The following is a 16,740-nucleotide window of genomic DNA, read 5'->3' as shown; positions in this document are numbered from 1 at the left end:
TGGTGAAGAAGCGCATTCATACGAGTAAATACACTGAAAATAAATCACAGTAAAGATTTCACACAAACACATAGAACACCGACAGAAAGAGAAAGTCGAGGCAGAATGAAGCAGGTTATTCACACGGGGAAAGAAAAAAGTTAAATTGTTAAAAATTAGAAGTAAATGCATAAGCAGAAAGGAGAAATTCCGAGAACTGTGATATCTTTTATTTGAAGTATCTGCAAAAACCGTTTAATCCTGAATCTAATGAGAATCTGCTCAACTTCCAGCCTCATTTTCCAAACTTTTGAAAACGCCCGCTCACAATTTGACCGTTTTAATGAACCAGAACCGGGTGGTTTTTGATCTGAGAAATAATGCTGAGCTGTACCTCTTTTAATGTGAACCATGCTCCTCAATTTTACCCTGAGCCGTGCTGTTAATTGAACTCTTCTTGCCCTGTTTTTAAGCTTTTACCTATGGATAAAACGAGTCCTTGTTGAAACTGAAACTATTCTACCCTGACTATACTGTGTCTGCTTTTATACAGCAGCCTACTTCTATCAGCGGGGATCCTATAAGTCCTGAGTCAGTAGCTTGTAACGCTTGTTCTGGATGATTGATTTATCTATTCCCGGCTGTCATGTACACACATTGACTCCTAACAGTGATTACTTTGGACATGCATGTATGCTGTGTGTGCGCTCGTGTAGGAAAGTGCATGAAGAGTGATTGTTTTTGTCCATTGCTGGTAGGTGCAAATAGCAGAGTAATTTCCTGTGTTAGTGCGTGTGTTAACAACTTCCCATGTCAGCACTCATTCAACTAATGGCTCTGAGTGATTTGGCTTGTGGTTTCATGGTACTGTGACTGCATTAGTATGTTTAGATGAGTGCCTAAGTATCCAATATGACTAAAGTTTAAAAAAAAACAAAAAAAAAAAACATTATCATTTCTTTACTTTACCAGGAACAATTAAGGGATTAAAAAAAACCTATACCAGGAAAAGGGGGGCACGAGAAAGGCACAATGCGACAGTAAAAACCTAATGAAAAAAAACAAGAATGAGAAGAAAATGAATGGAAGTAACAAGATTGATTGTGCAGCGTTTCAGTGTGGAGGAGGAGAAAGTCAAAATGAGAAAAAAGAAGCACTGATTGTGGGAAAAAAAAAAAAATCCAGAGGAATAATATTTAGTTAGGAAGCGGTGTGTAGGTCTGACAGTGGTGCTGACACAAGAGATTCAAAAAACACTTTTGGTGCTAGCTTAGCAGATGAGAGAAAGGGAGAGGGAGAGGAGGGGAGGGGAGGGGAGGGGAGGCATGTACGTATATAGAGAAAGGGAGGAGAGGGAGAAAAGCGACAAAAATATAGAAACAGACAGGAAGTTTAGAGGACAGGGAGGAAATGAAAAGAAGGAAAGCGGAGAAGCAAACATGGTCCCCTATCTTTTTAATTCTCCTGACTCCTTGTTTCTCTCCTTTTGTCGGCATTTCCATTATTGTTGTCATTTTGATAAAACACTTAGGAACACGGGTGATTTGCTTTTCACGTCAGTTAAATGCAGTGAATTAAATTAGACTCAAAAAGCAGAGACAGAGATAAAAAAGGAAACGGAGGAAAAGAAACAGCCTTCTTGGTAGATCGCTCACACCAGAGGGCAGGGAAGAAATAGGGAAAAAAAGAAAAAAGAAAATGTAGGGTGGAAGAGAAGGAGGTGACGAAGCGAGTACGAAGAGTGTTGTATTGAACGGAGAGGATAATGCTATCAGTAGTAAGCTTAGCTGTTTCATCTATGGACTTGACAGTCAACAGACTTTAAGATCAACTGGAGTAAAGCAAATAAATCCACATCAAGGGTTTAAATCCAAAAGAGTGAAAGGGGAAAACTGTTACTTGCAACCAAACGCAACAGAAATATAAATAGCTACTCTATCTAAGAATGTGTAAAAGTGCAATTCAAAAATAATCTGCTATTAGTAAACTTTTAGACGGAAAAATAATGCAGATGTAGAACAAGAAAAATGCACCTTAGTAGGAATGTAGTACTACAATCTACAAAAAAAAAAAAAAAAAGCTCATGAAACCTTTTACCCTCTAACGCCAAATGTAACATAATTGATACATGAGTTTTGAAGCCCTCTACATGATCAGTGTGACATGTTTTTTTCTTGAAAAACCTGATGTATACAATTAGTTACATGTAATACATGGATAATCCATCAGGGGGGAGGAATTCCTTCACCAGAGGCCTTTCCAGTGACACTACAAGACTGTCATTAATGAGGAAGGAGGCAGAACTTTGGCAGTTTTGAAAAGGAATTACCAATTTGTTAGACATGTTTCTGTTATATTATGTTTTTGTTTGTTCAGAAATAATATCTGAGCATTGAGACCTGATGTACCAAATATGATACAAAATTGAAAGTTATACATGGAAATAGATATTAAAAAAAACCAACATTTTTTGGTTGTTTGGAAGGACCAATAAAGGCTCCACTTTAAAAGAACTGGAATTTTCTGTCAATGATTTAATGGTTCAGGCTTTACAGGGTTAAAGGAGTGATATTTTGTTTTTTTAAATGGAATTTTAAAACATTTCCCTGTGGTCTACATAAACTGTAAATGCTATGCTTGGGTCTGATTTGTTCATTAATTCAACTCCACAAGTCCATCTTCAACCCTATTTCTGAGTAATGACACCAGAAAGGTCATTCTGAGCGCTGGCCCTTTGAATGCAAATGAGCCACTTCACACCCCACCCCCTCCAGGTTGTTGACTGTGTATCTCTGTCCCATTCAGCCACTTGTGTTCATTAATACAATCAACAACTGAACATTTTAGGTAATCAACTCAAAGCTTGGACATATTTTCAGTTTTTACTACAACTGCTGCTGCTGACAAACAATTATGGCGTACGTAAAAAACATCGCCAGAATCAAAGGTTTACCATCTAAACCAGACTTAGAGAGACTTATCCATGCATTTATCTCTAGCAGGTTAGACTACTGTAACGGCCTTCTCACTGGACTCTCTAAACGAACTGTAAGACAGCTGCAGTACATCCAGAACGCTGCTGCTCGAGTCCTGACTAGAACCAGGAAATACGACCATATTAGTCCTGTGCTCAGATCTGTGCACTGGCTTCCTGTGGCTCAGAGAACAGACTTTAAAACAGCTCTGCTCGTTTATAAGTCTGTCCATGGTCTAGCACCAAAGTACATCCGTGACATGTTGTCCCATATGAACCATCTCGGACCGGGAGAACCTCAGGGACTGGTCTTTTGCTGGTGCCCAGAGTCAGGACTAAACAGGGTGAAGCTGCATTTCAGTTCTATGCAGCTAAACTCTGGAACAGTCTTCCTGATGACGTGAGACAGACCTCTACTGTGACAATGTTTAAGTCCAGGCTGAAAACAGGTCTGTTCAACTGTGCATAGAACAACTGAAAGGGTTCTGTCTGCACTCTTATCTTTTACTTTGTTTTAATTTACTATTATTTATGTTTTATTGATTATGTTTTAATTGTAATTGTGTGTTTTTAACCTGTCTCTTTTCCATTTTTGTAAAGCACTATGAACTGCCCTGTGTATGAATTGTGCTATACAAATAAATCTGCCTTGCCTTGCCTACTCGGAGAAATGATCATCGGAAGTCTTGACCTTATATGTGCAAATGTTGTGACATAACTACTTACAGACACAACAAATTAAGAAGGAATTAAAACGGGTTGGGGAAACCCACTGGATTTTTGCCAAAATGAATATAAAGATAGCTTTGTAGCACCTGGAGGGTTCAAATTCAAACATTATGAACTATTAGGGTCCAAATACACAAATAAATGAAACCAAAGACTAATAAAAATGGGGTTAGCAAAATATGACCCGTTTAAGGTCAAATATTAAAGTACCAAGAAATGGAGAAACAGGCTAAGACAAAGACTCCAGATCCAAAATAATAAGAAAAGTAGTTCCCATGGAGAAATAGAAGCTAAAGATCTGATGGTGTGGGTGAAAGAGGAAAGATTAAAAAAAAAAAAAAAATCTGTCAAAATTAGACAGTAAGACGAGACTAAGCTCAAATGTGCTACTACATCTCCAGTACAGTAGGATATGAGGTCAGAGTAAAGAGGGATGAAAAATTTAGATGCACAGTTACGAAGATGGACTTTGGGGAGGAGATGGAGAACGAGGGAAAAGATGGGAGGAAGGAGAGAAAATAGGAAAATAGGAGGAGGAGAGCAGATGGAAAGGAGTTGCCTGGGTGATTCTTGCCTTGTGAAGTGTGATGGGGAGACGATGAGGCAGACACAAGAGTGAGACATGAAATAAATGGATGGAAGGAGGAAGGGAGGGAGGGACGGAGGGAGGAGTGGTGAGCGGAGGAGGGTGAGAGAGAGGGGCCGGTGTGACCAACAACAAACAAAATGCTCCATAGAAACAGGCAGATGGGATGGAGCGAAATGACAGACGATGCACACCGTTAGAAACTGACACAAACATGAGGACGGAGAACAAGACGATGGCTAAAACAGAGGCAGACGTAGCAGCGCGCGCACACACACACGGTAAATGGTTTGTGAGAGGCTGCCAGTCGCCCAGATGGTGTATTGGTAGCTGTAGTGGCGGCTTCAACGAGAGCTCTATTAATAGAGAGAAGTTAGATGGTCCAGGCTGTGCCTTAAGAGCCACAAGCCTCCAACTGTTACACTGAACGGAGCAGAAAAGACCAACAGGGTTAAACAAGATTAGAGAAAGCCAGAAAGCAGCAGCTCCTGAACAGAATCTACACTGCGGAGTCCATAAACACTAAAAAAACGTCATCACAGCAAATGTTTGAGGGAACAACACTACAGCTGTGCAAATGTCACCAATAATCCTAATAATAACAGTACAAAACTCCTGCCTTTCTGTACGATTAGTGTTCTGGCTCTGTATGATAATCTTGTTTCTGAATAAGTCATCCCGATGAGTTTGTGCATGTGCAGCGACTGCTGGTGTGAAACAGCTGGCTGATTAATCTTGGCAAATTTCCAGGCGTGCTGATTGATGGGCGCCGTCGTCGTGATGGGAAATATGCTTAGATCCGAGTTGTGATTTAAATTGGTACAGGAATTAGCATGAAAATTAAAAACACTTAATTCCTCCAATAAAATGACAATTTGTTACAAAAGCTGAGTTAACAAGGTCAAAATCAGTGCAACTTCCTTTCAACTGTTGTTGTTAAGGGTAAAAGTTAAAAATGATGACAGCTGCATAAAGTGAAGCGTAAAAATGTTCTATGGGTTATAAGTGCCGAACCCCTTAACCCACAAAGACCCCGTGCTACTTTTTTGTCAGTTCCCAGATGAATTTTTCTCTCTATTTAACCTTTCTTAAGTGATTTATCACCAGTTATTATAATATTATCCTCTGTAATTTCCAGTGAAAATCATGTATTTTCCTCTATTTAAATCACTGAGCATGTAGATGTTCATAAAAGCTCTGATTAAAGTTGAGAGGTATTATATCAGAAACGGAGAAATAAAATTTCAGCAAATATATCAATAACTGAACATAAACCATCTACTGTCATTGATCCAACTCTATGGGTTTTACTGGTGAATCTATGCTACAGATGTTATGTTATGTTTCCACGTTCCCTACAGAGCCTCTGAACGTCCAAATGGGTCATATCTGCTGACCATGAAAAGATGACAAACTGTATTTTACACCAATTATTTACATGGATTGATAGGATTAGTGGATCAACAGGTATTAAACAGTAGATGCTTTTATTCGATGGTGGATGTTTGGGTCTTTATGGCTTAATGTCTATGTGCATTAAATCCTGTTAAGACCTTGCATTAACATCCATCCTGACAAAGCTGATCATATGTGGACCAGCTCTCATGCAAGATATGAACACACTCAGGACATATTTTGTGATCTTGACCGCATTTGTCCACATCTTCTAGTTCATAGGTGTCGAAAACCGGCCCAGCAAACAATTTGGCTCAGTAGGATGAATTTGTGAAATGCTAAAAATTACACTAAAGACATTATAAATCAACAGTGTCAAACTCATTTTAGTTCAGGTTCCACATTCTGCCCAATGCAAACTCAAGTGGATCAGATCATTAAAATACTATCATAACAACATATAAATAATGACAAGTGCACATTTTTCTCTTTGTTTTAGTGTAATGCAGTGGTTCCCAACCTTTTTTGCCTCATTATCCAATTTTAACATCACAAATTTCTGGAGACCCCAGACATTCAAAACATAGACCTTTTCTTTTATTGGCTAAAATTAATTTGTTTTTGATCATGTTATAGTTTGCTATACTATGTTGCAAATAAACATTAATTTTAGACGACATTTAGTCTATATAATGTATATTATTGTGGACGGAGGCAGTAAAGCCAGGTGTAGATTACTGCACGAAGGGAAAGTTTTATTTTCCTTGGTCAGGATATGTACAGTCAGGATTTACGAGGCTGACAATTAATACTGAACAAATAAGAACTCAAACTATGAATTATGAAAGAGCTGCAGCATCTGAAACTGACCACAGTGAACATTTGACAGATAAACAGAACCACAGTACTGCAGTTTCAGACTCACAGTTTGTCATGTCTTTTATGGATTGGGATTGTCTCGCTCAACTCACCATATATTTTTTATTAGTAAGGGTTTTTTTTTTTAATATATATAATTTTTATCAATTACTAGAAATTTCAGGTGACCCCACTTGAATCCCGGGTGACCCCACATGAGGTCCTGACCCCAAGGTTGACAAACACTGGTGTAATGAAAGTAAAATTACATGAAAACATTTACATTTATAATCTTTCCTTCCACAAAAAATGTGAACAACTTAAACAAATGACCAACATGAAATATTGTAAGAGAATTAAGTGCAATTTTAATAATATTCTGCCTGTTATTGAAATTTTTGTGCCTTTAGAGATCCACGTAAGGGTGGGAACTGAGGCATCATATTGTTAAAATTGCACTTATTTATTTTGAAGCATTTCAGGTTGTTTATGTTATTCACATTTTAAAGGAACCTTGGTAGATAAACATTTGGGTGCTTCTATGAAACTGGTCCCTAAAAACAGGAAAGAGGGGACTAAAAATTCAAACCAGGTGTAGACTAATGTTATGAAGCAAGTTTGGAAGCACTTTGGGTCTATTTTAAAAATAAATATTTACTGAGATAAAAGAGAAACATTTTTTTCAGATAAAACAAAAATCTGCATGTAACACGGTAAAAAGGATATGAAAATTATGTGCTAGTATTTTTTCGAATATCTTTTTATTCTCTCACAGGTACATTTTGGGAATCGAACTAATTATGTAAGGCAGAGTGTTTCACAAAAATGACCGCTGTTGCAAAATGACTTGCAATTTACATGTGCTTAACCCTTTCATGCATGAATTATGAGAACCTTAATCAATATTTTTTTTTTCCTCAGTGTTTTTATTCCTCTTTAGGCATGAAAAAAAAACAATGCGATTGAGTATTTTTTTTAAATCAAACTTTTTTTCATGGAGTTACAAAAATGTCCACTCAGCTACACCATGAATTTTATTCTTGAAGCAAAGAAACATGTATTTAAAACCCAATATCGTGAAGTGATATGAAAACAGTGAAATGAAACCATGTTTAATGCAGCTAATCTGATGTTTTCTCACATTTTAACATATTCTAATACTAGTTATTACTCACTTCATGGAGATAATATGCAAAAAATAAATATGAACAATTGATTTCCACTCAACAACCAACCAAGAACAGCAAAGTTACAGTAATGGTATGAATTGCAGTTTATGAGATGATGCATAAGTGTCCACTGTGTTGGTTGATATGGAACTAAAACAACAAAACCCATGAATATACAAGATTAAAGCTGTAGAGTAACTGTCCACTGTAGTGACCATTATGCATGAAAGGGTTAAATGGGCAGGTTCTGCATGTAACATGAGTGGACACAATGGGTTATACACGAAACCTGGAAGGAGACTGAGATTCATGAAAAACACACATATCTGGATTAGAAAAACCATTAGGATCATCAAATTTAACACAGTGTCTTTATTTATAGTGGTATATAAGACCATCTCAAATGATGTTTTCAAAATAAAATGCACTGACACCTAGGTGGCTTTTCCTGTCCCAGTTTTGGTCTAATTTTTGGCCCTGATATTTTATTAAAAAATCATTAATTTTGGGATGGCTCAGAGCAAGAGTATAATTTTTTTTGCTTTTATCTGAGGTCATCATTAGGTACATCCTGGGGGGAAATATGTCAGAATTTCTCTTTTATTATTGAGTCGAAAAATCTGGAAAAGTGCCAGGTACCAAAATGAACCCAGTTTCATAGAAGCACCCATTTTAATAATGTAATTTGACTTTTTTGCTTATTTTACTAGTCCAGCCCACTTCAGATCATATGTGGTCCCTGAACTAAAAAAAGAGTTTGACACCCACGCTCCAGTAGTTTGAACAGGCGTATGTCCTGATATTAAAGCATTTTACGGATGCCTGACATGTTCAAAATTCATAATGTGCTTAATTAAGTGCCTACACACATGATACTGCCTGAGCTCATGTGAACGACATCCACAATATCGACAGTTTTCATGATTAATAAATGCGTTTTAAGCAAGTGAAGATGTCATGTATGAGCTGATAAAACCAAACGGAATAGTTGAAGACGTCATACCGATACTTAAGATGTACTGACTGATTCAAAGCGTAAGCTTGTGCAATGAATCAATAAGCAGAAAATATTCCACCTTAAAACCCGGCAGTTCTGCACAGAAACGAATACATTATAAATCCGCTCAGATCAACATAAAATGAATACATTTGTCGTTTTAGGCTATAGAGGAGCTTTTTTTATATTTAGATTTTATCTGGTGGGAAATTTAGATCCAATGAGAGGGGACACACCTGGAAAGGCTTTCTAATGCCAGGTGTGAACAGATGCACACACAGCTGGACACTTGTGTTCAGACATATCAGGATGGATGTTAATGCAGAACCTGCACAGGGGCTGAAATACATAGTTCACACCTAATAAATGTTTTCCAAAGATGATTTATGTCTGTCTCGTTAGTTTAGTGTTCAAGCTGTCATACTTTTTGATCAGGTTGATAATTAAAAACAGGTGACCAACAGCAGAATAACTGGCATGTAAAAAAAACAAAAAACAATTTTATATATATATATATATATATATATATATATATATATATATATATATATATATATATATATATATATATATTAGGTTGGCAGGTATATCCCTGTATCTCTACTAGCTCCAAAATACATAATAGAAACAACGGGGCAGCAGGGCTAAAATATGTTGTTAGCCTCATAGCATAATTGCCGAAATCATACACAAATGGACAAAAGTATTAGGACATGTAGGAATTCAGGTGTTTCTTTTCCAACAGGGGTCTGGGACACAAAACAATTATCATAAATGTCATAATATTGCTTCATATTGGGATAAATATCGTTGCATTGGTTAGTTTGGTTAAAATTATTTTCTTTGCTTCCAAAATGCCTCAGATAGTTTTTACTTAACTTGTCTCAACACTGATTTTTTTTTTTCTCCATGACTGTGATTTTCACCTCCTAAGACCCAGCTATGGGTTTTCTGTCCACATTTGTGGACAAGAGTTTCACAACTTTATACAAAAAAAAAAGAAAAAAAAAAGAAAAGAAAACTGTCCAACACAAAGGACATTCCATAAAAATTTTAAAAACTGCATCTGAAAAAAACTGTTGCATCGTGATGTTTCCAATATAGGCACTTATTTAATAAAAAAAAACAAAAAAGCTTGTACTTTGCTGACATTTCCTGGGTTTTAGGAGGTTAAATGTTCTACCTCTAAACCCAATCCCATCCAAATTTATGTGTAAAGCACTTTAAAAAATCCACAGTGGACCAAAGTGTTGTACAGAAAAAAAAATAAAAACCAAAATAACCGAGTAAAATACAAGAATAGATTAAAAGACATAGAACAACTGTAAAAAGTAAAATAAAAAATAAATTAATTTAAAAAATAAATAAAACACAGAAGAACAGAATCTTTAAAATATTTTTCGTGCTCTGACTGTAAATAATTTTCTACTACAACTAACTATCTACTTTCTTCACATCTCACTTAGGAAGAAAAAATTTCCCTTTAAACTTTATGGAAATATTGATTTTTATAAACTATATGGACATAAATATTGGGACACATCATGGCTACAGCTGTAAGATGTCCTGTTCATGCTGATTTGAGATATGAACATCAATATTTATAATCAATATGATATTTATCCCAATATAAAAGTATATTATGACATTGATCATTATTGTTTTGTATCCCAGACCCCTGTTAGAAAAGAAACACCTGATTTCAATGTGTCCCAATACTTTTGTCCATTTGTGTATGAGTATGAGGCAATTGTGCTACGAAGCTAATGATACGCAAAAGCAAACCTAAAAAACCCCGAACTATTTAGACAGATATCACAATAGCAATAGGGGTTTTAATTTCAGCCTTTTTTGATACAACACAATATTTTGGCTTCACTTTTCACATTTGTGGTTCAAATCAGCAGCTCTTCATTCTTATTTCTCCCTTTATATATAAATAGCCTTTAGATGACCTTGGCTGAGTGTCCCTCTTATCTGCTGTGCCTTCTTAGGAGCTGTTTATAACTCAGCATGCCTTAAAATTATATACTTTGCAGGAGAGTCTTGGGACCAGGAAAAGGTTGAGAAGCACCAAGATTGATTGTGTTAGATGCTGAGAGGTTAAAGAAAGTAAGCTCATAAGAGGGCTGAGAGCCAGATCTCAGACCCGCGACACTTAAGAGCCATCAGTCTAAAGCCGTTATCATAACAGGCAGGAAACCACAACAGAGGTGGTTCAAGAGGGGGCTCCTACACACTGTCTACTCCGTTCAGGACGTTTATTTGTCTTGAAGGGAGCAGGACGACAACAAAACTTCAAGAAAGATTAATCATTGTTTATGTGCAGAGGAGAGAGAGTGTGTAAACTTTTTTTTATTTGATCAAATTAAATAAAACTTGGAAGATCAGAAATCGTACAATTTTAACCCAAAGACAAATCCATATTTCACAGCACTTCTTTCATGTAACTGAATTAAAAGTTTACTCAACCTCTCTCGTCTGCAGGTTTTAAACTTTTAGGTTTAGGTCGCTGTCAGAAACAACAAGCAGCAGAGCTAGAGGCAAAGCCCACCCAGCGGTAGAGACGACCACAAGCTGCTGGAACTAGTCAGAGAGTTAGTTAAACACGAAGTTTGTGCTGCCAGCAAAGCCAAAAGGGGTTTAGTTTTTCAGTCTGGCTCCTTCTGGACAGTCAGAAGGAGAGAGGGATGGCTTTACCGGCTGCAGGTTGCGGGCCGTTGTTACTGGGAGCGCCATTATTCCCAAACACAGCATCGAAATCTACAGTCATGGCTGCGGTGGTCTGCTGCAGGGGCTGGCTCTCCAATCCTGAGGGATGCAGTTAAATATGGCTGATTAAAGTCCTGCTTCAAAGTCTAAACTGGAGATGACATCGCAGCTTCATCAGGCAAACTGTCGTTGTAAAGTCAGTGTAGATACAAATATCAGATCGGCTGGAATCGTGGTAGTGAGGATTTGACCACCCCCCCGCTACTCTAATCCCATTACTAGAGGAACATGGACATTACAGTCTTCAGTGTGCTGCCATGTCGGCTGTATTGTTGTTGCTTAGTAACTTGGGATTCAGCGCGGGCTGTTGGGAATGTCAAGCTTTCAGTGGGGAGTTAAGCCTGTGCACGAGAAAATCCACTGATACACCTTTTTGTTTTTTTGTCTTCATCCGCATCCCTGTTGAGGATTAAGACTGGGAGCCTAAGAGTGCGGGTGTCTTCTCTGTGGAAACCACGAACAGGAATACACGGCAAAATTTACAAATGAATCAGTACACCACAATGACTATTAAAAAATAATACCTGTGTTACAACTAATCTCATTCAAAGGAGACAAAAACGCGTACAGGTGGAATATTAGTGTAGGTAGGAATCACTTTCTTTCTTGTAAATTAAAGATCACTCATCGTCTTACTCAAACTTATTTGTGGGATCACTGCCATAGCACAAGTTTAAAGTGCAATATTGATCAACCAAGCTGCCTGAAAATGTCATATGTTGTTTACAGTGCTGGACTTTTATTGAAGTAAGAATCTTTGTGTTTTCTTTTCTTAATCACAGTGACAGAGCTACTGATATCATGAAGAGCTTATATCTGAGCAAAGACGTAGCTCTAACTCAGAAGTGTGGCCAAACTCGTTTCTCATAAAAGGCTTCAGTTTAATCCCCTGTCATAAAGCCTGTGATACACAGTGCTAACACTGTCTCTAGATGCATCATGTTGCTCTTTTTTTGATTCGAACTCGCTGATTACAAGCGGAAATGCCAAGTTGCTTTCCAGAAATATGCAGGAGACACTGTATAGCGGCGCCTATATGTGAAAGTCAGTGTTGTTGCACAGCGTTTCTGCTGCAGCTACATTTTCCTCACCGACAAACCAGAAAACGAGGAGAGGGTGATCAAATCTTGGTTGACATTTCCCCCGGAGTGTTTTATTGAGCTTTTCAAAGCGTGAACCATGTGTTGAGGATTAATTATTACAAAATAGTGTACTATTTACAACACCGATCTGTGTATACAGTCTCTTCTCTTATGAAGAAAAAGTGGCAATAACGGCGGGTTGATGGTTTTCGTGAGAAGACAAACTGACAGATGGAGGGGGAAACAGACAAATGACCAACCAGAAGGAATATCTCCTGAAAATGCCAAATTCAATATTTACACTCTAATTCTTTGAAGAGAATAAATGTTTCTTGGGTATATTCTCATTTATGGGTGTAAATATACTCTAGCTTTTTTTTTTCTTTATATCTGCATCCCTGCTGACACCATCATGTGTGAATAAGTGTGTGTGTGTGTGTGTGTGTGTGTGTGTGTGTGTGTGTGTGTGTGTGTAGGTTGCTGTTTAAGTACCATACCTCCCCAGGCACTGTTGGCAGTGGAGATGGAAGGAGTGCTCTGAACAGCAGGGATGAAGGCCGGCTGAAGATCAAACAGGTCACTGTTCAGATTGGGCACACTGAGGAGAGAGAAGGGGAAAAAAGAAGGATAAAATGAGAAAAAAGAAATAAGAAATTGGATGTATAGAAGAAAGAAGACAGATAAAATGCCAGACAGTGACAATGAAAAGACAGACAGAGACAGAGGATGAGCGTAAAAACAAGTGGCGAGCAATTGGATAGAGGACAAAAAGATTGTTAAAGAAACAAAGTGAAAAAGTCAGTCAGAGAGATGCCGAAAGACAGATGGAGATAGCGCATTAATATTTAATCAATCCAGCATAAATAGCTAAGGCCACCACTAAAAATGTTCATTTGTCACAGATAAAGATTAATCCTCTGCCTCTAAAGGGTTGTAAAAAAAATCCCACAGAGCAATGAAACAGTGAGGAGCAGTAAATTCAGAGAATGTTGCATTGTGGGCATGTTGAGGATAAATTCTATTCTGATTTCTACAAATACGTGGCCTGTGCTGTAACTCTGGTACAGCTGGAGAGAGTCGAGGATGTGATCTGTAGATAGAAACATAAAAAAAAAGCCTAGAGGTTTTTGGTGTTTTAATATTCAGCTATCTCTAAAACCAAGGCCTCGGGTTGGCTACGGTATCTCTAAAACGATTTATTTTAAGCGTCTCCTTGTTAAATTGTGGCTATTTTGCAGCATGTAGAGTCAGTTATTTGCTGGAGTGTTTGTGTGTGTGTGCACCTGTTGGCAGACAGCGTGGAGCTGAACAACTCTGGGGTTTGTGTGATGTGGTTGTTGTTGGCACTGCCTATCGACAGGCTGCTGGGGGAGGCGGAGGGCGGAGTCTGCATGCTGATCTCCTTCAGGCGCTGGTCCTGGAAGACAACCACAAACAAACAGAAAGAGAAAAACACCGCAGAGTGATCAGGAAGACTATAGTTAAACACTCATTTCCCTTTGGAAATGAATGGGTGTTTTGTTTCCAGTAAACTCAAATCCTGGAAAATTGCAAACACATTCTCATACACAAAGACAAATAACAAAATAATCAGCTGTAGAGGTTAAAAAAAACACTTATTCTTTACTCAAGTAGAAACACACATACATTACAGTAAAAGAAGGGGCACTGATTCAACTTTTTGCTGACGTATAAGTGAAAAAGTGCAGGTTTTGTACAAACGCTGCATTAAAGTATAAAAAGTACAACTGGGGAAAGTTAACTAACCCTCATGTTAGTTTAAAGGTGCCCTGCCGCATGTATTTCATTACTTTAGTGGTAATCTCTGAAGTTCTACCATGGACTCTGTAACATTTTTTGGGGAAATATGCCTTGGTTACGAAGTTTCAAGCCATTCTAACATGGTATTGAAAGCGTGCTGGAAGACTAAGCTCGATTTGTGACAGTTCTCACGAATAATCAACATGCTAGTCTGCTTGACTCTGATTGGCTAACAGCTAGCCAATGAGAACCTGGCTTTTCAGCATCCTTTACCCTGTGCAACAAGTAGAGGAACTGGTGGAAATGAAAGCGAAACTCAACATGCTTTGAACGTCCCACTCCCGGCTTCTATACCTCTGTTGTACGGCAGACCTTACACAGAATTTTCACAACTTCTAACCTGTATCTATTGGCCCCCCGGGAATGCTGGGCCCCATGAATTTGTCATGTTTATCCCCCCTTTACGACACCCCAGCTTGCTGTATACAAAAGCTGTCACTGAGCTAGACAAATTCTGTGGGCGTGGTCTCATCCGGACGAGCTCATGACTAGTAATGAGCTCAGGCATTACCATGTCACACTGACCAGCTTTTCTAACTGACTTGATTTCTCCATTCATTTCTTTTCAGTGGCAATAGCAGACAGAGGAGGTCGTGGTTCATTTTCAAATTCACTACATAACACAAACACCTATGAACCGAACATATTAAAAAAAAAAAAAAAAAAAAAAAAAAAAAAAAAATACAAGTAAACAGTATTGTGTGGCAGAGCACCTTTAATATAACCATTGAGTGCTACACCATTGTTACTTTTAATAAAATGAAAAATAATTCAATAAAACATCAACTTTGTTCTAATCTGCAAATCACTGCTCAATGTCAGCAGTAAAACTCAACTCACTCTCAGTTTCTTTAGCTGTTTGTTTTGTCACATTTGGATATACAGTGATCCCTTGCCAATTCGCGCTTTAAGTTCCGCGGTTTTAGTTATTTGCGGATTTTTCAGAAATATTCATCAAAAAATAAAAAAATCAAGAAAAAATTGCGGAAATTCCGTGAAAATCCACCCCACAGCAGACGAGAGGCCGCAGCTGCCAGCGAAACGTCAAACGATGACTCACAGCCTCCTGTAAGCAACATGAGAAACGCAGACAGCCCAGCAACTGCTTACCCCTTAGAATACGGCCAAGGAAATAGACGACAACATGGTGAGGGCTGTTGAATTCTGCAACAGGATAGAGGGTGTCATGGCCCTGTATAAAAGCATCTTCGCCGAAAAGAAGAAGCGACGGCAACAGCTCCCCATCACCATGTTCCTTGTCCCTCGGAAGCCATCAGCCGAACCCTCAGCTCCCCCGCCAGCCTCTCCGTCTGCAGCTGCTTCGCCAACTCCCTCCGAAGAAGCTGCATTACTAGACGATCCAGCGCCTCAAGTAACATCTGACGACGAGGCGCCCCTAGAAGAGCTATAAGGCTCCCTTGACACTTGTGCATTGTGTCATCTTCGTCTTCATCGAAGTGCACAGGTGTTTCATCATCATCATCATCATCATCATCATCATGGGCCTCATAGTCAGTCAAGGAAGGAGCCGCTGGAGTCTAATGTAAGTGTTATTTTATATAAAAATGTTAAAAGAGAGAGAGAGAGAGAGAGAGAGAGAGAGAGTGTTCTAGGATAGGCTCGGGGGGCTCTGGCTCCAGGTCGCGGATTTTCGATTTTCGCGGGGGGCGCCGGTCCCCATTAACCGCGAAAAATAAGGGATCACTGTACAAAGAAATCAAATTTTCTGAGAGCGACTATCCTCTTCATTTAGACTGAAATCACAGGTTTGATGTTGAGAAAGTGGGCAACAATGACAAAAATCCCTGCATTAGCAAAACGTGCTGCTCACTTTTAATCCCCCTCGGCCAAATATAGTGTAAAATTCTGTTGAAAGTAACTGCCCTATAATCTAGATTACATTGTCTTTGTGTAAAATTTATTACATACATATATATAGTTGAAAGTACTCATATTATAACTGCACAAGGCACAAGACTTTTGGACCTTAAAAAAGTAGGTCATGGTCACCTATTTTCAATATTCTTCTGCTCCATGCCAAGATGTATCCACAGTATAAATTTGGTGCAGATATCCCAATGTATTCTTAAGATAATGCAATTATGTCACTGAATGTATACATGGACGAAGTTGGCCGAAGGGTAAAAACTACTAAGAAGAAGACGTACTTGAAAGAATAGCAAAGTACAGATACCTAAAAACTCTCTGTACTGCACCGAACTATTTGCACTTCGTTAGCTCCCTCCTCTAAATGACTCCCTTCTGCAGTGTTCAGACAAAATAAGATATTTGTGTCAATTCCATGGTGTTGCATGAACATCCAAGGATGTCATCTCAAATGTACTCATGAGGAGTCATTATGCGTTGAGCTAGAGTCC

The 16,740-nt window shown here is 38.3% G+C and overlaps 1 protein-coding gene across 3 annotated transcripts in view; it reads right to left on the bottom strand.

Moving 5' to 3' along the window:
* Positions 1–16,740, bottom strand: part of LOC115438415 (phosphatidylinositol-binding clathrin assembly protein) — a 134,173-nt gene that overhangs the window by 31,010 nt on the left and 86,423 nt on the right. For 2 of the 3 annotated variants that reach the window (XM_030162022.1, XM_030162023.1), the window contains exons 11-13: positions 13,825–13,958; positions 13,039–13,139; positions 11,388–11,498 (exon numbers count right to left, since the gene is read on the bottom strand). In XM_030162022.1, coding sequence (XP_030017882.1) covers positions 11,388–11,498; positions 13,039–13,139; positions 13,825–13,958 — 346 coding nt within the window. The remainder of the gene's footprint in view (positions 1–11,387; positions 11,499–13,038; positions 13,140–13,824; positions 13,959–16,740) is intronic. The other variant, XM_030162024.1, reaches the window with a different exon arrangement.

Source organism: Sphaeramia orbicularis, chromosome 18 (genome assembly GCF_902148855.1).
Source record: "Sphaeramia orbicularis chromosome 18, fSphaOr1.1, whole genome shotgun sequence".
Lineage (NCBI taxonomy): Eukaryota > Metazoa > Chordata > Actinopteri > Kurtiformes > Apogonidae > Sphaeramia > Sphaeramia orbicularis.
The sequence above is the reverse complement of the archived record's forward strand: the minus strand, read 5'-3'. Positions and strand labels throughout refer to the sequence as shown.